Raw genomic sequence first — 25,787 nt, forward strand, 5'->3', positions numbered from 1 at the left:
GTCCCCCGCCAAGGCCAGCGTCTGGCCTCACCCTGCAGAGCTCAGGGCAACAACTGCCCAAGAAAGTTTCCCCAAAGTCTCCAGTCTCACATGGAGCACAGCACAGCACGCGCCAGCTCCGCAACCTGGCAGTGTCAGTATAGGGGGAAAAAAAATACATTTCCAGAGAAAAAGAGCTCATCTGCAGTGAGTCTCATCCAAAATTCCTCCAGGAGGTTATTCTTCCCTTCCTCTCATGTCTGTGAAGCTACACTCACAGTCAGTCACCTAGAGCTTAATGAGCCACTTCAGAGGGTTATTCCTTGTTCAAGTGGGCAGCAGTTCTGCCTGATGGCCACAGGGAGCAAGCTGGATTCAGCTCTGAGAAAATGTTTTTATAAAGCTCTGAGAAAGGTACGGGTGTGCTTCACCACTCCCAGAAAAAGGGACGTGTGTCAACAAGCCCAGAGGCAGTAAAAATGCCTTTGTCTGACCCCTCAAAACAGAGCTGCTTAATCACCCGAGCTGTGTTATGAAATGGCTCTGCATTTCTACACGCTTGCACCCGTGCTCCCCAAGAGACCCAAGGGCTGCCAAACTCCTCTGGAGCAAGCAGAAGCAGGTGGCCGTGGTGGGTTTCCAAAGCGCCGCTCTGCGCCCAGTGTTCCTCCTTACCCTCATCCTCTGTCTCCTTGTGGCTCTGCTCAGCGGCAGCCCTGACGCACAGCTCCCGGGCACGGAGCCCTGCCGCGCTGCTCCCGTCAGAGATGGCTTCTGTCACCACGGCGTCGATGGACAAGCAGGCAGCGCCGTAATATTTGGACAGGGCGACCGCTGCCGCTGTCTTTCCTTGAGAGAGAGAGGAAGGCGGCTTGGTGACATTTGCAGGTGAAGCATTCTCAGGGACAGGCTCTGGAAAGCCCCCCCAGAGGCTTTGCAGGTTTCAAGGACAGTCAGAAAGCACATGTCCCTTTAGGGGACACCACGAGGGAGGCAGCTTCAGCACGGTCAGAAGCGCTGAACTCCAGAGGCAGGTGGATCGCCTCCACCTCCGGTTCAGCCCAGGACTCTGTCCCTTCTGGTGTGACCTCAGCCCTGGGCCAGGACATTGTTTCGAGCCCTGTCCCACCACCACCGTTCGCTACCCTGTGCTGGTGGGTGCCAGCTGGGCACAGTCTGGGGGTCAGCACGGGCTAGGGGCTGCTCCCATGAGGAAACACGGGCACTAGGCAATGTGGTCCCATGCAGCAAGAGGGACATGGCCACCCCGTCTGGGGGGACAAGAGCCTAGCTATATGGACACAAGATGAGCCACACCACTAGCACCAGCTAGGCAAAGGCCTGGGACTGCTTCACGGACCAGCAGAGCTGTGGCTTGCCTTGCTTCGCTTCAACTGGCCGACCAAGCACCACGGCCCACCAGGATAAGTCTCTCCTGCTTCCCGCTCTCCTTGCAGCCAACAGCTCACGTGCCTGTCCGAGGTGCCCCATGGACGATGATGACGATCCCTCTGCGGTTTCCGCCTGTGCGCCCTTCTGCAGGGATATCGATGCCCAGGTGGCGGGCGATGGCCCTATGGACAGGGCTGTCGGCCAGCTCTCCCGCAGCCTCCTTGCTGCTGCTGGTGCTCTGCTGGTGCTCTGCTGTGTAGAACCAGGTAGAAAAGTCAGCCTCCTGCCTCCCTGTGACCCTGATCGCCCTCCCCATCCCCTCAGATCCTGCGAGAGGAGACTGCTGAAACCAATGTCACAGCCCAGATCTCATCGTGCCTGTCCTCGAGGCTCGCGCAGATCCAGCTGCTGGTGAAGGGGCCTGTTCAGAGCACAGTAAGTGGGGTGGCAGGAGGAGGAAAGAGCATCTGGCAACACCCAAGAGGCCCGGGCCACATCTTCCATGAACCCTCCCCACGGTCCTCATGGGAGTTTGGTCCCGGGTCCTGGTGCCTAAGGGGGGTGACAGGTGCAACTGGGCATTGGGAACAGTCCCGAGGGAGATGGCACCAGGCTGCAGTGAAGCAATGGAGGTGGCACTGAAGTCCACCGCTGGGGCTCTTTTGCTACAATGGACAAAATAGGTGAAGAGCTTCGGGTTACCAGCCGTCCCGCGTCTTTCCTTAACACCTTCCTCCTCCTCTTCCCCACATTCGGATTCTGAATTCACCCTGTTGGACTGGCTTTCATCGAAAAGGGAGGGGGGAACGACCGAGCTACGGGGTGAGGTGCTGCAAACAACCCCAGCGGAGTGCTTTCTGCCCCCATCTGACAGGTGCCAGGCACCTTCAGAGCTGGCCGAGGAGGAAGAACGTGGGGAAGGAATGGCAACCTGCTCTTGGCCATTCCCACTTTGCAGGGCCACAAGCAAAAGCAAAAATCTCCTAAGGAGGGAGACTCCCAAGGCACCGAGGAGCCTGTCCAGGGGTATTCTGAGCTTGTGCTTGTGTTGCCGCGACGGAACAAATCTAAACCAGCTCGTTATATTAGACTTGGTCCTACAGGCTGAAGAACTCATCTGAGCCTGCTCTTTGCGGCTGAGGGACACAAGGGGACACCCTGATGATTTCCCCAGTGTGTGGCAGTAAGATATGAGCTTGCTTTAGCTGCACTCAGGGCTGCGAGAGGATGCGTCTCACAAGCCACAGGTTTTCACCTGGCAATTCCTCCACCAAGCTGGGGAACAGGCGGCTGCTAAAAGCACGGGCTTTCCGTGGAGAATGAGGTCATGGAGAACTCAGGGTACGCAGCCTGGACTCCCTGCTGTGTCCACACTCAGGACAGACCATGCCAAACCCTCACCCTTGTCCTGGTCCGCTGGGTCCCCGGTCTTGGGCTTTGCTTGATCATCCTGCAGCCTCTTCTGGTCTTGAGAGTACTCCAGCACCTCTGGGGGCAGCTTCTCACCCGGGCCACGCAGAGGCAGCAACAAGGTGTTGCGGCTGTCGTAGTCCTTCAGCATGCGCAGGACCTGTGCGCGGAGGGAAGAGAAACCACGTACAGGAGGGGTTTCTTGACCACACGAACACACTGCCCAGCCAACCAGTCTTCTCCCTCATGCCTTCCTCCCAACACGGACTACCCAAGCACCCCCCTCAGCCTGCCAGCAGAGCTGGCTGCCCCTCAAGTGCCGCCAGGCTGTGCCCTGGGGACTGCCTCCATCTCCCTGGCGCAAGCCCGGGAATGCCACCACAGCGCTGTGAAGCTACGGCAGCACGCACACGGGGACCAGACCTTCCCGCTCACCTGCTCCTCCTCAAGGTACTGCTGGTCAAACTCCAGCGAGTAAAACTCGATGGGAAACTCGCACGGGTTCTTCACCACCACTGTCCCCTCCGCCCCACGGCTGTATGGCAGCACCGGTCCCAGCTCAAGCACTGGGGGGCTGAACTCCAGCTGCGGCTCCAGACCTTGTCCCGAGACCTGCAGCTGGAGGTGCTGGCTGCTCTGGCAAATGTTAATCTTCAGCCTCCTTCTGTAGGACTTCTGAAAAGAGAGAAGCACAGAAAGGTCCTGCACTAAGTCCCAGGTGACAAGGGCCTGGAATTCAACCCTTGCCCCAAGGTCAGCGGTGTCATCAGTACCTCTAAGGTGAATGGAAAACAGGTATTTAATTATAGCAGAGGCTGCAGCACCTGCATGCTGGCTCCGGGTAACTGGGATGGATCCTGGGTGAGGTGTAACTGGCTGTTTGGTGTCAGATCTGAAACAGTCTGTCACACGTTTTCACCCAGTCACGAGGGAGCGCAGTGCTCGTGAGAAAGGTCCTCGGGGTTACGCTGCCCAGACACAGCTGCGGCACTGCTGCATCAGGCAAACACCAGCCACGCAAGAGGCAGATGAGCTCCCGCTGGCTAGAAATAAGGGTCATCTTCTCTGCTCAGCGTTTGGCTCTGGCCAAAGCCCAACACAAGCTGGTTGCATCCCTACTAGCAATTCTACCGTCCCTGGGACTGTTCCCAGGCATGGAAGCACTTGTGTCCATGCTGTCACACACTGCCAGCTTCCAAGTCACTGTGGCCACATGCAAACTGCCTTTGGGAATGCTCCATCGCTTAAGCTGACTCCCAGACCGCGTGGGAACACGCAGGCAGGTTGGGCCAGAGCCACAGGGACTGCTGGCAGCGTACCGCTACAGGTGACAGTCCCGCCGTGCCCAGGAAGGTGTCTGGCGGCTGTTTTGTCTGCTGGTACCGGCAGCAGGATTAGCCCAGGTTGGCCCTTCCAGGGTTGTCCCCTGCGAGCATGCCAGCTGCTCTGCGCCGGGGCGTTGCAGCCTGCAGATATGCCCACACCAGGTGGAAGATGAGGGGAAACAGGTGGATCTCCTCCACGTGCCGAGAGGGAGCCACACCGCCGAGCCTGGATGCTCCCTGTGCAACTCCCCGTGGGGATTCCAAAGCGCTTCTCAGAAGTGCGCGCTACAGGGGAAACTGGGGCACAGTGGGTACGGGGCTGGCAGAAAGCTCCATGCGGAGGCCAGACCTCATCCCCTGCGCTGGGCTCTCATTTCCACACTGCCCTGCCAGACCTCCGCGGGGTGACACCTGCCAATCTCACCTCTTCCACGGGTGAAAACCTGACTCGCATGTTGCATCGCTGTCCGGGAGCGAGGGTTCCGGCCGAGGGCAGTGCCTCAAAGACACGGGGCTTGGCTTCCAACTCCTGCAGCAGCTTCCGACGCATGCTCGCTGACAAGCATTTGTCCACCTGGGCACAGAAACCAGGCGTGTGAGGTGGCCTTTGTGGGGACAGACTCTTGGTTCCTGCCGTGCTCTGAGATACTGTTACGGTGCGGAGAGCACCCACGTCCAAACCAGACGTGGCCACCATAACCTGGTGGCACCATAAATGGGAGCAAAGATGTGTAGGCAGGGCAGGCAGATGGGGAGGCACTGTCCTCAGAGGAGGAGGAATGGGTGAAGATGGCAGAGAAGTGAAGCATCAGCTAACGAACAGGTCCAGGCGAAGCAGCCTTGCTCCGTACCCTCAGAAGCTTCCTCAGCCCAGCTGTAGCCCAAGCGCCCAGGCAGCCACGGGGGCAGAAAGGGCAAGAGAGGCAAAGAAAACCCAACCAAGAAGTTACGTGTCACACGTTGTCTGTGCTTTACCTTAACAGGCTCGTGCACAGTGACGAACCATTGACAGGGGACCTGGAGCTGATTGTGGAGCTGGACAGTTTCTTCCCGGCACTGCCCACACTGGACAGCGGAGAACTCCAGCCTGTCCCTGGAGAGGCAGAGGGACGGCACAGTCACGTCGGCACGGAGGCGGACATGGAACGTGGGGCCACCTGCTACCTAGTGAAGGACAGAACATCCAGCTGAGAGACCAGGTGACATCTGCGGCTGTGTCCAGCCTGCTGCCTGCCCCAAAAGGTGGTACCTTGATGGGCAGGAGCACATCCACCTCTCCCAGTGGCAGGTTGGCGCTTTGTGGGTCAAAGCGCACTCTGAATGTCTTAGTCCTGCAGCAGGGCAGGCACTTCACATGGTCCAGATCCACGCTGAAACCTTGAACAGATGAAAATAAAGCAGCTGAGATACATCTCATGCCGCTTGTGTGTCACAAGCACGTTAAGGCCACGCGGGTGTCCTGGCTGGCAGCTCTGCGAAAGACCCCCTTGTATCCCCGGAGAAGCCTGCTGCTCTTTCTCCCTTGTCACCGCCCAAGGAGAAAGCGTTTTTGCAGCCAGAATCCAAGGTCCACATGGTAAAAATGAAACCCATCAGCTGAGCTTCAGCAATTCCTTCCTTGGGCATCTCAGGGAAGGAGGCACAGACCTCCCCAAAGGAGAATTTCCAACGAAGGTTCCCCCATGCTGCGGTGTTCCCTGGACAACAACTTAGAGAAGACACCTGACCACCCCTCAGACACAGCAAGTCACCGTTTGATGGGACACAGCCTTGCCTCAGGGCCTGTCGTGGAAGCCTGTTTTGATACACCAGAGGATCTCACAGGCTCTTTTCTCAATAAAGGCTCAACTGAAGGGCTATGACATCATGAAGTCTAAACAAAGCACTTCCAAACCACAAAGGGTCCCGTCCGTTTGCAACACGAGCCCACAGAGAGCACAAAACCTTGGCTGTCACTCATGGTAGCCAAGAGCAGAAGATGATGAGAGGTGACCAAGGTGATCAGCCCACCTAGTCCCTGAAATGAGGTGTCAGGGCAGTCCCAGGCAGACCAGGTCTCTGGGCACTGCTGGCCAGGAGAATTCAGGCTATAAAGCACCGAGCAGGGGGCAGTCAGGAAGAAAAAAGCTGTACAAACAGGCACTCAACCCCCCCACACACCCAGTGACTTAAGCTCATCTGTCAAGCCCACGGGAAGTCCCTCCAGCACTGGTTACCTGTGCCACACAAGACACGTCTATCGGCGAGGAAGGACACAGGCAACCGCCCGGGGTTGGTGATCTTCACAAGGTGTGTGCGGACGGTACCAGGAATGACACAGCCAAAGTCCAGGATGTACTCAGGCAGCTGAACTCTGAAAGGAATAGAGACATTCCTTAAACCACAGCTCGGCTACATTTCCAGGTGGACAGAAGACACAAATAAAGTGGGTATTTGCTGCTGTAAAAACCCAGCTCAAGCCTGTGAAAGCCAAGGCCTGACCACCTGGTAGTAACACTTTGGTAAGTCACGGAGGGTGCAGGTCCTAGGTTTTATCAGCTACCAACGGGACCTCAACATAAAATTGTGTTTAACTGGTCGCAGCTCCTCGGCTACAAAGAGCCACTGTGGCTAAGTCCACCAGACCTCCACTGGCCTCAGTGGAACTGCTAACCTGGTGTACAGCCCAAGCCTGAAATCGCTTCAGGACCTTGCAATGAGATTTGCCTGCACAGGCAATCTTCCCTGCTCTGCAGCCAGGTCTGTCCCCAGAGCAGCCCCGGGAAAGGCAGGAATCGACACCTACAGCGTTCAAGGGCAGCTCCTTTTCCAGAGCAATCCCACTCGGGAAAGCGCATAAGTGGTCTGTTTTGCAGAGCATTTTCTTCCTGAACCGGAGCCTACCGTGCCCCTGCCTCATCAGGAAGGAGCAGAGGGAAGGACCAAGGCACCCAGGCAAGCCCTACGGTCCCACCAGCATCTACACCCCCTGCTTTAGGGTTTCTCAGCCCGTGCGATTCCCTGCTGGCTTTGCTTAGCGTGGCCTGTCAGTTGGAACAAAGATGCCAGCTTTGAGCTGCCTCTTTCAGAGCTGGTCAGCAGGGACGGTGTCTGTGCTGTCTGGAGGGGCTGGATGGTCTGCACTGCACCCCCTCAGCACTAAGAGCAGAACCCAGCATCTGTGGGGAGCTGAGCACCCCAGGGTGGCACTATGAAGTGAGGACACTCGGCTGCTCACAGGGAGCACGTCAGAGCTACCAGGGTCAGACCCTTTCTGCAGTGCCCAGCTACTGCCAGCTCTGCAGACACCAGGAGCTCTCGGGAGCAGGGGTGCACTGCTGGGTGTCACCCTTGGGGCACCTGGAGTCTCTACTAACTTGAGAAGCCTCCGACGAGCACGCTGGTCAAAGGCCGCTTCCTCTGGGGGACCGGAGCTGAGAGCTTTCTGCTGCTCCAGGGCATGTTCCTCTATCAGCAACTGCTCCATCTGCAGCTGCAGCTGCGTGTCCCACTGAGGAAAGGAAAGAGAGCGGCTGGTTAGCAAAGGTCCTGCCCAAGGCACAGGCTTGTCTCTGAGAGAGGATCCCACCCTGATCTTGTTGAGAGGGGCGATGGAGTCCCTCTGCCTCGCTGCTCAGCGTCTGTGACACCTCCTGCTCCCTTAGTCAAGACCTGATCTCAAGGGAAACGAACTCCAGCACCTTCGCCTGCCCAGTCACTGTCACAAAAGCTGATCTGGCCAGACAGCCAGCCAGACAAGCCAGGAACCTTCCAGAGCTCCGAGTATTTGCCTGCCCCCAACCAGTGCCAGAGCAGCTTGGACAGCAGCTCTCTTGGAAAGGGAACCACGAGAAAGCTGACGCCTCTTGGAGATGACCGCTGACAGCGCAGCCCCAGGGCGCAGTCAGGCTGCTGCTGGTAAGCTGGGTCGTGAGCAACAAACCCCTCAGCCACGACCCGCAGCTCCTTCAAAGTGCCAGGAACTCAGTCACTTGAGCACGGCCTTCAGGAGCTCTCCCTGAGGCAGTCGGGGAGCTGGTGCATCTGCTGGAGGGACAACAGCCAGAGCTGGGCAGCCCCTGGGGCAACGCTGAGCTGACACATGGTCGTGGCCAGGTGCGGGCAGGGAGGTCCCAAGTGCCAGCAGGGCCCCAGGAAGCCTGCTGCGGGGTGCCCAGGGCTCGAGTGACACAGGGGCAGGGTGGCACATGCCAAATGGGGCTTCTCACCGCGGTGTCCGCATCGTCCCTGGGTGGCTCCGCGGCCGCAGCCTCCCCCAAAGCAACTGCTTCAGCTCGCTGGCTGTCCTTTGCCATCTTTTCTTTGGCCTCTTTGAGGACCTTCTCATATTTTGCATTTCCTGGAGGAAGAAGAGATCCACAAATAGAAGCGTGGACGCCGTGCCAATCCCACTTAAGCTGGGAAGCCCCACTCCCCTGATGCTGGCCTCTCCCAGAAACAAACTCCTTGAGCAATCTATGGGAAGTGGATGCTGCTGCTCCTCTCTGAATCCTGACGTTCACTACCACCCACCTTCCCCTCTACAGAGGAGCATCCCATCCCCTGCAACGCCATGGCAAATCCAACCCTGCCAACATCCCTGCCAGCCCGCGTTACAGCTTCCCCAAGCTTTTCTGCCCAGCCGCCACCTTCCCAGGCCTCCGACAGATATGCTGGCAAGCTCTGCAGGGTGGTTCCTGGGGCAAAGCCCACATGGGCTCACCTACTAGAGACTCAGGAAGCAACCCGAGGGTTGAGTGTTGCTCTGACAGCCCTGAAACCTCCAGGCTCAGTGGGGGTGGGGGTGAGCTGCCCTGTGGGCATATGACATGGGGAAAAAGCCAGGGGACCTTCCTGCGGAGCAGAGAGGCAGTGCTCACCGCTGATGTTCCTGGGCAGGTCCAAGCAGATCCTGGGAAGGGTCCCTTCTCCTCTCAGGGTGATGCTTGCTGGTTCCAGGTGACCCACTTGAATCTGCAAAGCCCTGCAGAAGACTCCAGGCACTCCTGGCAGGTAACAGACTTTGAGCACTTGCTCCTTGCCAGGTCCAATGTAACCCTGCAGGGCACGGGAGACAAGAGAGGGAATGCACCAAAGAGCGTTTGGTGGGGGGACGGCTCAGGCGACAGACACACTGAGAAGAGAAAACAGCTTCTCCTATGGAAGAAAACGTCAGACAACATGGCCTTCTGGCTTTCTCGTATCCTAAAAGCTCGAGTCTCCTACACCAGGGTGCAGTACGTCCTTCAGAGGGCTCGCAAGGCTGCATTCCCACAGCACAGACCGCCCTTTGCTCAGCAGGAGCGCAGCTCTGCTGCTCACAGCGCTTACCCTCTGCTAGCAAGAGCCAGACTGAATAAAGAAAAGCTCTTTTACCAGCTGCTGTGGAAGACGAGCTAAAGCCCATGCCCTCAGCAGGGCCAGCAGCTCCTCACACTGCACGTCAGTGGTTCCCAGGCTGCTGCTGAAGGGCCTGACTCATTCATCATCCCAACCAAACATCTCCTGCCTGCGTGGTTACACCAGGGGTGCGTGAGCCCATCCAGACTCACAGCGACCTGCAAACATACATCTCTGGAAATGCAGGAGCAGACTAGGACAAATTCTAGGGAAGAAGGTGTTGCTGGGAAGGACATCTCCTCTCTGGGCTTCCAGAAAGGCTCTCCAAGCCTCAGGCTGGGCTCACGCCAGCCACATCGAGAGCAAATGGAAGCAGACAGCAGCATGGCTCTGGGTGACCGGGCACAGACGCAGACGCCTTTGGCTCGCCCTCTGCACGCTGGGCTGGACCCTCGGCTCCCCTTCACGCTGCAGGGGAAGCCGCTGAGTGGGACAGCTCCTGCCACTTGGTCCCCTGAGCCCGTACTCCAGCGCACAGCGCAGCTGCAGCAAAGGTGAGCCCTGCCAAGCTGCCAGCACCCACGCTGCTGCTGCAGCAGCTGGCTGCACGGGTCCAAGCAGAGCTGCGTCTTCGGCAGCCCGCGGGAAGAGGGCATCAGTGTGTCATCCCTTGTAGGAGACGGGCACGAAAACAATGTGAAAGCCATTTGGCTTCCTCTTCCCCTTGCAAAAAGAGACAAAGGTAAGAACGCTGCTTCAGCTCAAAGACATCCACGCGGGACTAAGAAGCTGGGGTGCCGGGATGCTGCAAACTCCTCTCCTGGCTGTTCCAGCCCCGATCCTCCCTGACCCCCTCGCTGCCCCACAAAACTGCTGCAAAGCAGCAAAGCTGGAGGAGGGACCAATACAGGGGCTGCTAAAATTTCTGGCAAAGCAGCTTCATGCCCAGGCAAGACAGTATTTCAGTCCTGCTTAGTGCTGGCAGGGGGCAGGTGGGGTTTCTTACAGGCAGGGACAGGGAGTACGCCCTGCTTGACCACACAACCTGGGGAAGGTGACCCTCACAAGAGCCTGCACCATCTGGCTCCAGTGTCGGCACAACCACAGAGCTCAGCACTCGGGGTCCAAAGAGCTACCGAAGCCCTCGTGCCTCCCGCCGGCGGCTGCTGCAGGATGCCAGAGCCACCCACCAGCAAAGGCCATGAAGGGGCTCTAGTAGGACCGCGCTTGCTCGACCTTCTCTGCCACCCAGCAGCAGCTGCTTACAGCCCTGGCTCTCCGTGCTGGTTTTGTGGCTCTGTCTTCCTTTTCTTTTTTTCCACCCACCCCACCACCTTTTTTCCCTATAACCCTCTCCTGGGCAGCCTGGCCAGGGTGAATCACTCGTGCTACTCACCGTGCTGGGCACGGCCAGGGGCACGCCGAGCGGAGGGCTGTCCGCAGCGGCTGCGCTGGAGCCGAGCACCACGTAGGTGAATCCCATCTTCCCTCTGTTCTGCAGGGTGACCTCCGCTTCCCTGACTTTGTTAAACAGCTGGAGAGAAGACAGAGGAGCGGGAAGTTACAGACGCAGGTCTGCTGCTGGGAGTCTCCTTCCCTTTTCCCTGGCTTGAAAGCACATGAACACAGCGCAGAAGCAGGGAGCGCAGAGGAGGTACAGGCACTGCGGTGTCCTGGGTTAACCTGGGCAACCCCCAGCCACAGGGTACCTCTTAGCCCTACGCAGGAACACTATCGACGGCAGCACGTAGAGGTGCAGTAATAAATAAACCAGGGGATACAAGCCCTCTGCTCTTTAAGGTGTCACCTAACAGCCAGCTGAAACAAAAGAGGAGGCATCGAGGCATTTCAGAACAAGAGGCACCTGCATACAAGTATTTGCAGGCAAAACAGAAGCAAAAGTAGAGACAGACAGGGCAACAGCCAAACAGGGCCAACAGCTGGAAGGGTCTGTGGGGATTTTAACTGAAAAGGAGTGCCAACTGTTCTGGGACATTCTCTCCAGCTGCAGTGACTGGAAGCCCAAGTTAACTTCCTCCCTGGTTTATTTTGTTGATTAATCAAGAGCATTAAAAGAAAGCATCTCCTTGGACCTCAGGCTTTAGGAACGGATGGGCGGATGAGGGTCCTGGGGACATGTCCCTTTGGAGATCACCACGGGGTCCCTGCCTGTCCCGGGAGGCAGCGCTCGTTACCTTGAAGAGGAGGAAATCCCAAATATGGGGGGGTAGAGATGGCCATTAAAAAACAACTCTGATGCAGAATGTATCACCCAAAGGCAGTACTTCCAAGCGACAGAGCCAACAGAGTAGCTGGGAAGGGAAGAGCGCCCTAGACCTCGGTGGGCAGCAACGCGCCGGCGACAGTTCCAAGACAAGGACCTCTGCCAAGAGAAGCGTGCGGTACCTGCAGCCCGCAGTCGATCTCCGTCACGTCAAGGAAGTAGTTGATGAGCGAAGCCTCCCCACTCAGCGCAATCTCGTAGGTCGGGCCTCCCTCCACACTGCACAGCGCCGTGACACGGGCAGCAATGTTTGTGCGGCCAACGAAGGTGAATGTGACGCGCTGGCTCTTGCCCGGCGGCAGCACGCCGTACAGTGGCAGGACATCAAAAACCTGGAGGCAGGGGAGGAGAGACAGAGATGTCGAGCGTGGAAATTGATGCAGAAGAGCAGCCGTGGCTTGGAGCAAAGTACAGATGTGGCTGGAGGGGCCTCTTCATCACAAGCGAGATCACCCTAATCTCATTCTGCATCCATTCCACTTACCGGTGGGAGAGACCCTGGGAAAAATCTTCTCCCATACTAATTAATGTATTAATACACTAAATTAATTTGGGATGTCTCCTGGCAGCAAGACATTCTCTCAGCTGAAGAACTTGCCTTTAAAAACACTTTTTACTGCCTTCAGAAACACACGAGACTTGGAGATGAGAGCCCTTGGAGCTGGGGGTGGACTCCAGCCCAGCTTGTCTGATTCCTGACACTTTTCACTCTCTCTCCGACCCACACACTGCTCTCGCAAAAGCTACTGCAAAAGCTACTGCAAAAATTTCCTACCGAGCACCTGATGAGCAACAAGACGAACAACACCCTCCACAGGCGCTGCACAGGCAGGACCCTCGGTCAGCCCTACATGGCCGGTTGCTTCAGCAGCGCTGCGCAACGTGCTGGGAGGGATGCGAGGCCACTCCGTGAGCAGCACCGAGGGCCACCAGTGGCAGCAGGGGCTACGTAACTGTTTGCCACGCTGGGAACGGGGAAGTGAGACAGATGCCCACTTACCTCCTCCGCTCCCGAGGGGAGGGGCTCCACCTCCACAAACCGCATCCTTTCCTGGGTCCTCACCGGCCTCCGACTTTCCAGATCCACAGCAGCGGACGGCAGCAGCTGGAAAACAAGCACCATGGGCTACAGGAGGCAGCTGGCTGGGCTGAGGGGGATCACTGTGCTGCAGGCTCCACCGCCTCATCGAGCCAAGAGCAGCTAAGATGGGACACAGGCACACACCAAGTACGGGGACGCCTGTGCCATTAGCCGAGTGTGGGTCCAAGACCCGTGCGGATGAGACACGAGGTGCAGGTGGAGCCCGTGTCACACCGGCAGGTGGGCTCGGACCCACCGGCTTGCACGAGGAAGCGGGGTGCTCCCAGCACCCTGTCCTGGCAGGGACCTCGAGGGCACGTTGCACCCTCATGACACCCCAGCTTTGCTCACTCCTGCCCAAGAAACGCACCAAACACCCCACCCCTGGACAGCTCAGGCTCTCCATGACAACAATAGGAATGCAGCTGCAAGCGAGAAGTGTCAAAAAGGGGAAATAAGGACTTCAGAAGTCCTTGGCACAGCTGTCCCATTTCAGGTGGTGCTTAGCTTTCCCCTTGTGCACTCGTCAGTGCCGGAGGGCTGAGGATCGCCATTTCTCTTGAATAACACCATCCTGGAAAAGGCAGCTGAGATGTTTTTCTGCCTTGCAGCAGCTGAGGGCTGGTGTTTAACCTCAGAGGTGCCATCCTTTAAATGGAACCTCGTCCCTGGGCTTCTGACCCCTATTTATAAGCAAGGGCTTTGTGATTGCTCTTGAAGTTTAAGAATACCTGCTGCTTCGGTAACATGAAGGAGGGCTTTGCGCTGGGGCTCTGACATGGGCAGGGTATGTACAGCACATCCTCAGGCCTAACCAGAGGCTACATCTCTCCAAGGAGATATAAAGCACTGGGGAGGCTGAGCCTTCTCACATCTCAGTGCTCTTTCTGTTGTCTCCACATCTTCCAGCCTGCAAAGCTTTGCCAAGGGCATATTCCCAAAGACGCTAACCCACATCTTTCCCAGGCTTATGGTCTCCCACCTCCCCAGGAAGGCTACATGGACATTGCCTTGATACAGTGACACAAGCAGAAGACAACGCTGCAACCCAGATGTATCCTTTGAAGCAATTTTGGATCCTACCTAGCCATATCCCCTTGAATTTCCCTGCTTTATCTGCGCATACATGGCAACAAAGCAGGGCACAAAAATGATTTCATGCTTCTATCTGAAAACATTCAGCCGCGCTGTTCTTTATGCCTACCAGGTATCCTTTTTCCTGATTCAGAAAACACGTGCAGAGCTACAACATTAAAACCACTGATATTTAGATGTCAGCAGGTGCGACCCCCCTCCTTGAACCTGACACCAACTCCGGCACTTTCAGAACCTCCTGTGCTCTCCTATATCCTTTTTTATTGCCCCAGGAGCAGCCTCTGTCCCACGCGAAGCAAAAGGTGCCATCAGCTCCCACTAGCACCGAGGCCAAGCCCCAAAGCACCGAGGCTCACCAGGAAGGTCAGCAGACCAAAGGCTGTTTCCCATACTAAGAGGAAAAGACAGCAACTTTGTCAAGTCTCCATTTATAAAAAGGCAGCTCTGTGGCCATCGCTGCAATACCGGGGCTCGGGCGAAGGCAGAGACGTGACAACGGGTGGCTCTAGCTGGGGCTGAGAAGGTGGTACATGGAGACCAGTACTGGGCAGGGCTTGACAGAGGAAGGGAACTGGAAGCCTCCACATCACGGTGCAGGTAAAACCCCTCCTTTCACAGTGCAAAAAAAACCCAGCCAAAAAACCCCAACCTCACCACAGGTCAGGAGGACCTGAATGGGCTTCTCCAAACAACACTACCCTACTTGTCCCTCCCCATAAGCCCCGTGTCCAGCTGCTGGCCCTGCTGCCCAGCCCACTCTCAGGGCACATGGCAGCAGGGCAGCAAAAAAGGGACGCTACGCTGGCACCAGCACGGCTTTTTGGTGGCAAGCTGGGGGAGGCAACGCAAAACAGTGAGCGTACAAGAAAATCTACCTTTGCTTCCAGGGAGTCCTCTGCATCTGCTGGCTCTTGGGCAGGATCCCCCACTGCTCCCAGGGCTTCAGCTGGCTCCTCTACGCATCCATCACTGACACTGCTCTCTGCAGATGCCGAGTGCTCCGAGCAGGCTCCCTCCTCCTTCGGTGGCTGGGGTTTGATGAACAGTTTAGGTGCTGGAGGGCTGAACCTGGAAGAAACCGTAACTTCCATCATGAAGCTGCAGTAGGAGGGAGGAAGACCTGGACAAGCAGCTCCTTGGCAGGACGTGGCCCCTGGGTGGGCACTGGTGCCGCCAGCCCAGGAATGGATCCGACCTGGCAGCTCCAGAACCAGGATGCAGCAGGTCAATGCTGGGGGCTGCCCAGGGACAACGCTGGTCCAGCAGTGGCAACTGCTTGCCATGAGGAACTGCAGATATCAGAGGTGAACACCTTGCAGGGAGACAAAAGGACAAACTGCACAAAAAGGTGGGACTGAGACACAAAGGGGCAGATCTGGATGGCGATGCGCCAGCACAGACCCAGCGCCGCAAGGAGGTTTTCAGCTCTTCTAGGTATTTACCCTGAATTCTCCCCTGGGCGGTTACGCACAGCTGCGGGTCAGGACCAGCAGCGGCGATGGCAGGAGCAGGGACGGAGCCCGCCGCCTGCTGTGCCTGAACCCCGACAGAGCCAGCACGAGCCCAGCACGGGACACCTTCGCACACGCAAGGAACACGGGAAGACACGTCAAGCGGCTCCAGGCAGAGACTCACAATTAAACAGCCCATTGATCCCCGATGAGCACCAAAGCAGCCGCGATTAGTACTTTGGGGAAGGAAACGCTGGTCATTTTTAATCAATCTATTCCAATCGCGACACCGAGATTCAGCTCCCTGCCGTGCCACAGGTACTCCTTGGCTGCAAAACAGCAGCTCGAACCGCACCTCGCGCCACAAAGGCTGCAGCTCTGCTGAAACGAGCTTATAACCGGTGTGGCACGTCCTGATGCCATCATTACCTCCCCAGCAGTTTCTAAACACAAACTGTTGGAGGACAAATTTGGCAAATGGTTCAGCAAAGCAGTTCAACCGCTCGTTTTGCAAACAGAGCCGAGTTTACCCTTTGAGCAACAGCAGCCAGTAAAAAGCATATGAGTTAACGTTTTCAGAATTCCCAAGTGACTCTGACTATGGTCCCTGTATGAAATTGCAGCAGGTGCTCACAGTAGCTCTGCTTGGATTTCCAACGCCACGTGGAGGGACGCGCTCAGGCCATGCCTACCTGCCGCTGTGCCTAGTCGTAAGCGTTCCCCCCGCCGTCAAACACGGCACATTTTTTACAGCTGGGAATTCAGTGCCTTGAACCACGGGCTCCAAACAAAGATTTGTCTTTAGTATCTAAGGCTGGTTTTCATTTCTGGATTACAGGCTCTGCTCTTCATAACCCGGAAGAGATCCCGCCTGACTTGCCCTCCCTACAGCGACATGCAAGAACACGGCTTGGCCCAGGTGAGCCCCTGACAGCCCTCCCTCCGCCTGCTGCTGGGACGCCACGGGGACCCCGAGCAACAGCTCGGCACCGTCCGTGGGGAAGAACAAACCAGGGCTGGAGGGGATGAAGGTGCTCGCTCAGCCCTGCAGCGCATCGCCCACCTACGGTCCCACCCACGCAACCTCTGCTCCTCTCAGCCCAGGCACCCGGGTGCATGTTGGGGGGCCCTGATGGGCGACCAAACTGCCCGACACCTCCAGCGGCCGCTGACTTGGGCAGCTCTGTAAGGATGAGATAAATCCAGCTCAGCTGGGACAGTGGTGCTTTTGGGCAGCCTGCAGCTGCACGCTACCTTTCCCTGGTGGCAGGGGAGATGCCCACAGTGTCAGGCCACCAAGAGGAGCACCTCAACACCCTCCAGCCACGCACCAGCCCACGCACCCGTTGGGCGCCTGGGTCCGGCCGTCATCGCAGCAGCTGTCCCAGAACCGCTCGCTACGATGCACATGGTGAGGAAATGAAACCGCAGCTCTTAGAGTGGCTCGTGATAAATACTGCGGCTGAGTAACAGCTCCCGAGGAGAGGGAAACCCCCGAGATGGAAAATCCATAATCATTTATTAAGGTACCTCTAGTTCTACAGAACGGTTTGAGGCAACTTCACCAGACCGTGGTGCCTAGACAACAACAGTATTTTTCCCTCTAAAGTAGAAGCCCTCTGGGACCCAGCGCTGGGAGATGATGCGATTAGCAAGTCCTGCTGCGGCGAAGCGTGAAGCAGCACAGCCAGGGACTCTTTCCAGTGGGGGAAAGTCAAAACGAACAACAATGAGCATCACATGAAAAGGAAGGGAGTGAGGAACCCGAGGTGTCAACAGAAAGCTGATCTCTATGACACGACATCTTCCTGGCACTGAAGGAAAGGGGGTTGGTCCTGGGAAAGAAGGGCAAGATGATGAGATGTTTGGCATCAGCCCAGGCTTGAGGTAACCCTTTCTCAGAATCAGGACCTTCTGGGCAGCCTCCAGCACTTTCAGAGCAAGGCTGTGAACGCAGGGATGAAGGCAAGGAGCAGAGAGCGGCTCCTCCACCTGCAGAAGGGACCAGCCCCAAAGCAGAGGGGCCAGAGGGCTGCGGAAGTGCCTCCACCAGCACGCTGGAGCAGAGATGAGGAGCCTCCTGACATAAGCAGGTCAGCCTGGGGCTGGAGGGGCTGACAGCAAGGTGTTAACCCCCCTGTGTCCATCTCACCCAACCTGACCACCCGTCAGATGAGACAAAATGGATACAGGTATTAACAGGGGGGATTCAATGGCAGCACAGGCACACTGACAGCAGGGAGAGAAGAGTCCTTCCTGCTAGGGCCAGGACAGCCTTGTGCCACCCACCATCCGAACCGCTGAGACATTAGGAAAAAAATCATCTCAGCCTGTCTCTTGGTTTCTGAGCCTCCTAAGGACACAGCTTCACACCACTTCCCACACCCACCTCCCAAAATAGAGGAGCTAGAAATCACACCGCTTCTGCAAACTGCGCGTGAAGATTCAGGCAGGATGACGTGACCTTGCCAGCTCAGGCTGTGTGAGAGCCACCACCAGCAGGACAGACACCCCAGAACGGTGATCTGAAGACCCGAGGTCCCTGCAGGTCCTGCCAGCACCAAGGACACGTGCCAGGAGCCACCACCCCTTTGCATTAAATGCAGGAGTTTTAACAGCGCTGAGGCTGCTGCCCTGGTGCGTGGCACCCACACGCCCGGCATCCTTGCCCAGGCCCCCAGGGACCACACGCTGGTGCATCCCTTCGGCACAGCCAAAGCACCGGGGGAAAACAAGCCCCCCAACAAAGCCCGAGCTCTGTCACAGGGCAAAGCACCAGAGACCACGCGCCCCTGAGGCATCTAAACAGGCTTACGGACCCCGACGATGCACTTTGATTTGTCCTGCAGGCCAACAGACGCAGATTAAAAAGGGACTTTGGAACAAGCAAGACAGCTCAAGGGTGTTTGCAACTGAAAACAAAACAATGTGATACAGAAGTAAACTCAAAACCTGCCCAGTGCACCCTGTGGGAACACGCGGCTTGAGCTGGGCCACATGGCCAGCAGCTGGGGAAGGTGGTGGTGATGGTCTGCCCTCGCCAAGAGCAAAAACTAGAAACTGCATTTTGTCCCAATGCCCTGATGACTATTTCTTTGCTAGGATAAATTCCTCTGCTGAGCTAACATTTGTGCATTTACTGAGCCACCCGTTGACATATAGACCAGGCAGCGCGGAGACAGAGAAGCAACATCACTACAGTGAGATCCGACAGCTCCAACTGTCACTGTGCGCGCCCTGGAAATGACTAACCGCACAGCAATGGCTGGACTGTGTTGCTGATACGATTGCTCAAAGTAGCAGCAGTGACTAAAGAGTAAGGAGGAAAAAATGGGTTGAACAATTAGAAGAAACAAAAAAACCAAACCCACTTTAAGCACAAATAGTCTTGTCCAGGCAGAGAAACAACATTTTTCTCTCCTGGCCAAAATAAATGTGTGTGTCTGATTGATGCTGGGAGTCTCTGGCGATCAGCTCCAGCAAGGTTAGAAGTGTGGACGCTTCAATTCTATCGATCTCGCCTTCACGAGACCCGATGTTTGATTCCCTTGATGTCAGACCAAGTTAGTTTGATCTGATAATTTAGAATAGCAACAGTGCTTAATGTAGACCAGAAATAATATCTGACATGCTGCCCTTCTGCTGGGCTCTTAATGAGCCATCTGAGGTGTTAATAGCCTGGAGACCATCTTCATTTCCAGCCCTGACATGGAGAATCACATGGTGTCTGCCGAGGGACCCAGAGCGAGCACATTACTGCTGAATTAACATGCAGAGCAGAAAAGGGAGCTGTCCTAACGTCCACAGCACTAACGAGCCAGCAAAGGGGCTATGCCAAACCCTCTGGAGCAGGGGCTGCTATCCTGCCAGATGCTCAGCTATCCTGCCAGATGCTCAGGACCCTCAGCTGCTACCAACTCAGAGCTGGGTAACTCAGCGTCTGCCGGAAGAACCTGCAGGCTCAGGTCCAGCAAAGCTAGTTTAAGTGGAGATGGGGGAATTAAAAGCTGAAAACTGATTCAGCAGTCACATTTCCAAAACCCTAAAAAAAAAAAAACAAACCAAAAACCAAACCAAACAGGCAACTGGCCAATAAGTGGCCCCAGAGGAAATTAATTCCACACAGGCTTTGCTCCAATGTGTGTGTTTCTCTGTTATCATAAAATATATGCATTGTTCTACCATCAACATTAGATTTTTCCCTTAGCTTGTAATTAAACCCTAATCTAATTTACCAGGAGATGACAGGGGCTTCCGAGCAAAGCTTACAGCCCTGTTACTCTTTCCCTGTCCACCTCCTTGCACCTGCTTTTGCAGACTTTCCCCTGCATTTTAGGGTCTGTTCTTGAAGGTGCCGCGCATGAAGGGCCACACCAGACTGGCCGTTCCCTGGTAAGACCCCGCTGTGAACGGGCTACCCCAGTGTCCACAGCTTCTCCCCCAAGCCCTCCTCACCGCCATAGCTAATGCCAGTGCCCAGTCTCCTCTAAGCCAAATTCCAACTCCCTAAACAAAACTGATCTCTGTTATTTGCAATAGCAGCACTTCAACGCGCAGTGGTTAACTTTGCTTGGTTTCCCAGGGCATTATGGAAAAACCAGTTGCTACTGCCATTAAAACCGCCCAGACTAGACTTCTGTACTACGCAGAGAGGCCACAGCGGGAGGAACTGCTAGAAATGTGTTTATAGACGTGCTGCAGCACCACTGCAAGAGTGCTCTTGGGCTTGGAAACCACTGACCAGGGCTGGATGCCCTGCCTCCCAGGGATGCTCAGACAAGCGCTCCCACTGACACCTGCAGCTGGACCTACAGCCCCAGCAGAACCTGCCGTTTTGGTGAAAAATGCTGAATCAACTGCACATCGCATTCACAAAACAGCTAACAGACAAAAACTCCCTTCTCCAGGGTGGTGTTTGCCTCAGGCCACCAGGGTCTGCGAGCACAGCTCTCCACAGCAGCTTTCCTTCCCGGGGAACCAGTACGGGGGCTACAGCAAAGCAGCAGCAAGGGACCGGGGCAGCAGCAGGTCCTTCTGGTGGCAGCGCCTATGTAGGCTCTTAGGATGAAATGACAACGTACAGGGTCGGCAGGGATGGAAAACCGGTGATGTTACCGTCCACGTGCCTAAGCGTGGCTTTGTAGCTCCAGAGGCACAGCAGGACTCCAGGGTATGGGCTAAGCAAAAAGCGTTAGTAGTGTCATACAGCCCCAGCTTGGCTGGAGAACATGGTCTCCCCTGCAGCGTCCAACCGGCAGAGATCACCTTTTCCCTGAGCACTAGCCTGACCACGGCTGGCAGGTGTTATTCCCACCAGGGAGAGTTGAAAGCTGCTTGCCAGATCCCAGGCAAACAGCCTGGGTCTTTGCCAGGTACAGACAGGACACTAGGAAGAGGAGCTTCAAGGAGAGGGCAACGGTGCACATACCTCAGCTGGCTCGCGTGGCCGCCCGTCAGGAATGACCAGTGGTACCGGACGAGAAGCGGGCTGCAGTTGGTCATCTCAATGTAACGCTCCACCTCAGTGTCATTCAAGATGCACCCAAAGTCCACGGCCATGGTCTGGAACTGGAGATTTGGGAAGAAGACTTCTCCCCGAACAGTGACCTGCTCCTCGTGAGGATGCTCGAGCAGCTGTATCTTCAGAGCCTTCTCTGCCACCCAGCTATTCAGACGCTCCTCGTGAGCAGGGTTAAATCCGATGAAGAAATGACGTTCCTCCCCTACCTCCAGCTTCATTGGCTGCAAGGAGATTAAAAAGATCAAACACCAGCGTAATGAAGTCCAAGGCTGGATAGCATGGAACACGTCAATGTCTTAAAGCATGACCTCAGCGTGGGCTTCTCAGCCCACCCTGCACGTTCTTTACAGCGAGTGCCTGACTGCAAGCACCACGCTCTCGTCAGACTATTGCAGGCTCACGTTTCTGCGCTTTGCATCGATACCAGGGGGAAATAAATATTGTCCTACTGAATTCTGGACCCACAGAGGCTCTGTGCTAAACACACAGCCGAACCAGCACTCCGGCAAGCCAGGGCTGCTGCCCTGACTCCAGAGAAACTCCTTTATCCTCACAGCACAAGTGCACCGGCACGGCAGCCTCAGCCTCGCAGGGGCCAGTCACCGGCGCGGCACAGGAACGGTGCCCGCACCTCCACCAGCGCGTGTCCAGCAGAGCCCATGTCCAGCGCCTTCCACCACCGACAGGGCAGGTGCCAGGCGACAGTGGGAGGAGCATCCTCAGCCTTCCCGAAGGCAGAGCTGCCCTCACAGAGAGCAAGCTGCTCTTGAGGTTGGCTGAGGACGGCTGCTGCAAGTCCCAGGAGATACCTCTACTCCATGGCTTGCCCAGCCCTAGGTGCCTGCTCCCTTCTCCTCATGGCTTTGAGCCACGAAGTATCTTCCCAACTCGGGTATTTTTGTTTCTTCCAGCAGCTCGCTTCAGATCTGATTGAGTTGGGGCCAGGCTACTGCTGACTCTACAGGAGACCCTGCCAGAGGACCTCCCAACAGGAACGCACCGCCACATCCCTCCTCCTCAAAGCCCACCGCGGGAAGGTCCTGCTCACCTGGACATCTGCAGGGAGGGGCTGCCGGGCCGCATCACAGACTCGGAAGGGTTGGTCTAAGGCCAGGACGACGCCCAGCGGCAGGGAGGACATGTTTTTTAAAGAAAGAGGCTTATGCTGTAGGCTGAGGACGTCACTGGGTAGCTACAGAAAGAGGAGACAAGAAAAAAACAACCTGAAGTGGCCACGCACCTCCCTTCCCTTCCGACGCATTTCAGAGTTTTCAACCCCAAAATTGCACACATCTCTTATTCACTGTCTGTATTAGTTTCTACCCTTCTACAAGGTTTTTCTTTCAGAACGTCAGGTGCTTTTCACGTTTAGAAACCACAGCATCCCCCAGGGGGCCGGGAAACAGTCTCACATACAGACGAGGGAACAGCACCTCGAGAGGAGGCAGCTGCTTGACCAAGGTCAAAAGCAGAAAGTGAACGCAGAGCGCTTGTCTCCAGTTTACCCTCTCTTGGGCAGAATGGCACAAGACGATTTTCACCCCCAGTCATTTCGTACAGCCTTAGTGGCTCCAGGAGCCTCATAAAAGCAGGGATGGCTAGTCAGAAGAGAAAAGCAAGCAGGATTTGGCCTGGAGGAGAGAGCCTGCAGTAGCCTAAGGTTAGCTTGGAACATTTACACGCACAAACAGCCAGCTAGAAACCTCAACGGTCTGGTTGCAACGTGTGTCCTGCTGTCCCTGCTCCAGTGACAAAGTGTCTGTAGCCTCACAGTCAAGCTCAGCCTAAGCTATTTCTTCCTGCTTATGCATCGCTCTGGCCTTCCTGCAGGGTTCACATCAACTAGGCAGCGGTTGGGAAACTAGTTCTGGATGTATCGATATCCAACAGCTGCAGTGTCATAGCACTCGATAAACCAGAGCACGGGGCATCAAGCAGAACACAGGCAGACATCAGGAACAGCTGAAAAGCTTCTCATTAAGTGAACCGCCCGCTCACAGGATTTTGTGCTTCTCTGGAAGCCTGGGAACCAGAGGAGAGGCCTGAAAATACAGAAACTAAATAATGGACAATCTTCTCTGTTTCAGACACCGCATTGGAGAGGGAAAGATGATGGAGGAGTCAGGACCCAGAGACTAAAGGGCTCCTGTTTTGCATCGGTGTTGTCATCACTGCAGCTGAGGGATGACTGCAGGTCCTTTGAAGGAGGTGAGGCTGAGGGAAACGCAAAGAGCATCCATGCCAAGAGCAGGGAAGGCAGAGAGAGACAAAAGATGACAGTTTTCCTTCACCAGCCTGAGGAATTGGCAGGAAGCTCCATTTTTCTCAGCTTCCCTGCAGGATCGGCGTTCAGACATCCCCATGCCTTGGAGGAGCCTCAAAAACCTCCCTTCATCTTGACTACACAAATGCGTGTCTCTCTACAAGTGGCTACGATCCCCCCTCAGCGCAGCAGCTGCAATCTCAGCTTTACTTTGCTGAAGTCAGAAAACCATCTCATCACTAAGAATACCCTCACTTACTTCACAAAGCACCTCAGGAAGGGTGAGGAGGGGTTTAGCATCGCTCAGCTGCAGCGATCGGCTCTTCCCCCAGCAGCCCCAGCGCACAAGGCAGCTGTGCAACGGCCACGCTGCGCTCGCGGGTCCCACTGCCTCACCTGTGCCCTTGGCGCAGCAGCTCGATCCTGCCTCCACCTCGAGAAGGGCAGAGCTGTGACTGTCCCCGACCCCAGGGCAGCAAAATCACCATCTCTGTGGTAGAACCATCTCGTGGTAACGGCCAAAGCTTGCTCTGGCTCGAATCGATAGCCGAAGCCCCGTGGACCTGGGGAAGCGGTTTAACAATCCCCGTCCCCCCCCCGTGTTTAACAGGCACACACACCCTGCAGGCTTTCGGCCATCAGCCACGCTCTTCAATGCCAGGATGCAATCCTGAGACTTACCTTCTCCACCCGGAATGCGATTTCTCTGGTAGACACTTGCAGAACGGGATCAACGAACTCACACGTGACGTCCATCTGCATTATCTGTGCCTTCCCCGCCTTGCTCCCCACCACGGCGTGACACAGCAGCCGCTCCTTCACCACCTGCATGCAAGAGTCACGCGTCACCCAAGCAGGTGCTGGCAGGGCATCCACAAAACACGCTGCAGTTGCTAGCCACCCAACCACGGACCCTATTCCTGCCGCAACTTACAGCCACTGCTCTCCTCAATAGCCCCCTCCTCTTGTTATGCTGCATCCTATTTATGAGGGCACTCAGCTAGGCGAGCAATCAAGCCTTCTGCAAGCTGCCACTGAGGCAACCCTTGCAAGCACCTTTCAGATCATTAGGAACAGCAGGAGCTTCATGAAGATTCATTCCACATTTGCTTAAACACCTGGGCCCAGCGGTCCCAGAGCCAAGGAATGTACACCAGGGTTAGCTGGCAGCTCCTCTGCAGAGTTGGATTTCCCCTGGCCTGGAAAGAAGGGCCCGGGGGGGAAGAACACCCCGTGACCCTGCTGAGCTGCCACCCAAGGGTGCTGCCAGACCCGGCTGCCCTTGGGACACCAAGGCTGGCTGAGAGTCTGGGGTGAGCTGGTATGGAAATACCGACAACAAGTCAAGCTGTCAATTATAACGGTCCCTGGGAACACTTTCCCACGTGGATGAACGTCACTCTGACCATCAGGGCTGGCACACACTGTTTTTTCTCCTCCAGGACTCGGCGCTAGACAAGCCTCTGCCCATGTTTGTCTACAGAGGAAAAATGATGCTGCTCTCAGACTCTCCCTCTCTTCACAGGTTTGGTGCTTGGGTTTTTTTAACTCACTCTTTTCACCAGATCTATGACCTCACATGTTTTCATTTATTTACAGCCTCTGCTCCTAGCCTAAGCGTAACTTATTTTCTCCGCCCTTCCTTTCTGCCTCAGCACACGACACCCTGTAACCTGCCCTCTGCTTCTGAAGCAGCAACATTCCCTTCAGCCCGCATTTTGGTACCAGCGAGCTGGGTTTATGGTGGCTATGGAAACACTGATGGCGGCCAGCAAGGAAAGCAGCCGGTGCTGCCATGGCAACTTGTGGCATTAAAACAGTTTCTGGAAAGCGCTTGCTCCTCTTCCCAAGGCAAATGTCAAGGGGTCGGAAGAAGCCCCAGCGGAGGTGACCTGGTGGGGAGGGCGCAGCCCTCGTGGGGCACCTCACCTGGGGAGTGCTGGAGGAGCCTTCCAGCACCATCTCCACAGTCTTGCCCGGCATCAGCTCTGTCCTCAGCGGTTGAAGCTTAAACACAGGGCAGGCAGGTTTGGGGCTCTGGGAGGAATCTGTGCCCTTGGTGTTACTGATGGCACGGAGACGGTCACGATGGCTGAACGTGGGGAAGCCTTCTGTTGACCAATACAGCTGGTGGGTGCGTCGTCCTCTGTTTGTCATCTTGAAACGGTAACAGCAGCGATCAAAGCTAGAAGACAAGCAGAGATGGAAAACGTTATGGGAGCTGCTATTTCCCAGCGGTCACCCAGCTTCAGCACCCCGATGGCGTTATCTGACCACACGCCCAGCAACAAAACCACCTCTGAAAAGGCTGACCTAGCTCAAAGCTTCAGCCAAAGCCAGACCTCGGCTGGCCCGAAGTTCAGCATCCAGCAGCTGGTCAGTTTGTGTACAGCAAGGAAAAGCTTCGCAAAGATCCATCACCTCAGGTACTCGCGAGCAGAGCATCACCCTTTGGTGCTCAGCACTCAGAGGGTTTTCCCAAGGTGCGTCCTGCAGGTCTCCCTGCACCAGGCACGAAGCTGGTCTGCCCTGGCTGCAGGTGGGTGGACGAACAGCTCTGCTGCCATTTCACCTGCCCCTGGGGAGCTGCTGCCTCAGGTGGCTTCCTCTGAAGATGCTACTGGGGAGCTGGCAGGGTGCAGAGACTCATCTGGAGATCTGGGCACC

At 56.1% G+C, this 25,787-nt stretch overlaps 1 protein-coding gene across 1 annotated transcript in view; it reads right to left on the bottom strand.

Moving 5' to 3' along the window:
- The window catches only part of LOC129735005 (hydrocephalus-inducing protein homolog), a 97,603-nt gene that overhangs the window by 18,995 nt on the left and 52,821 nt on the right, over window positions 1-25,787 (bottom strand). The window contains exons 19-38 of the mRNA XM_055700393.1: window positions 25,050-25,305; window positions 23,802-23,945; window positions 21,906-22,049; window positions 20,765-21,078; window positions 14,761-14,953; window positions 12,710-12,814; window positions 11,832-12,041; window positions 10,822-10,959; window positions 8,966-9,143; window positions 8,315-8,445; window positions 7,463-7,596; window positions 6,323-6,459; window positions 5,356-5,483; window positions 5,082-5,270; window positions 4,531-4,680; window positions 3,217-3,456; window positions 2,757-2,941; window positions 2,074-2,264; window positions 1,453-1,620; window positions 655-828 (exon numbers count right to left, since the gene is read on the bottom strand). Of these exons, the coding sequence (XP_055556368.1) occupies window positions 655-828; window positions 1,453-1,620; window positions 2,074-2,264; window positions 2,757-2,941; window positions 3,217-3,456; window positions 4,531-4,680; window positions 5,082-5,270; window positions 5,356-5,483; window positions 6,323-6,459; window positions 7,463-7,596; window positions 8,315-8,445; window positions 8,966-9,143; window positions 10,822-10,959; window positions 11,832-12,041; window positions 12,710-12,814; window positions 14,761-14,953; window positions 20,765-21,078; window positions 21,906-22,049; window positions 23,802-23,945; window positions 25,050-25,305 (3,509 nt within the window). The remainder of the gene's footprint in view (window positions 1-654; window positions 829-1,452; window positions 1,621-2,073; window positions 2,265-2,756; window positions 2,942-3,216; window positions 3,457-4,530; window positions 4,681-5,081; window positions 5,271-5,355; window positions 5,484-6,322; window positions 6,460-7,462; window positions 7,597-8,314; window positions 8,446-8,965; window positions 9,144-10,821; window positions 10,960-11,831; window positions 12,042-12,709; window positions 12,815-14,760; window positions 14,954-20,764; window positions 21,079-21,905; window positions 22,050-23,801; window positions 23,946-25,049; window positions 25,306-25,787) is intronic.

Source organism: Falco cherrug, unplaced genomic scaffold (assembly GCF_023634085.1).
Source record: "Falco cherrug isolate bFalChe1 unplaced genomic scaffold, bFalChe1.pri scaffold_101, whole genome shotgun sequence".
Lineage (NCBI taxonomy): Eukaryota > Metazoa > Chordata > Aves > Falconiformes > Falconidae > Falco > Falco cherrug.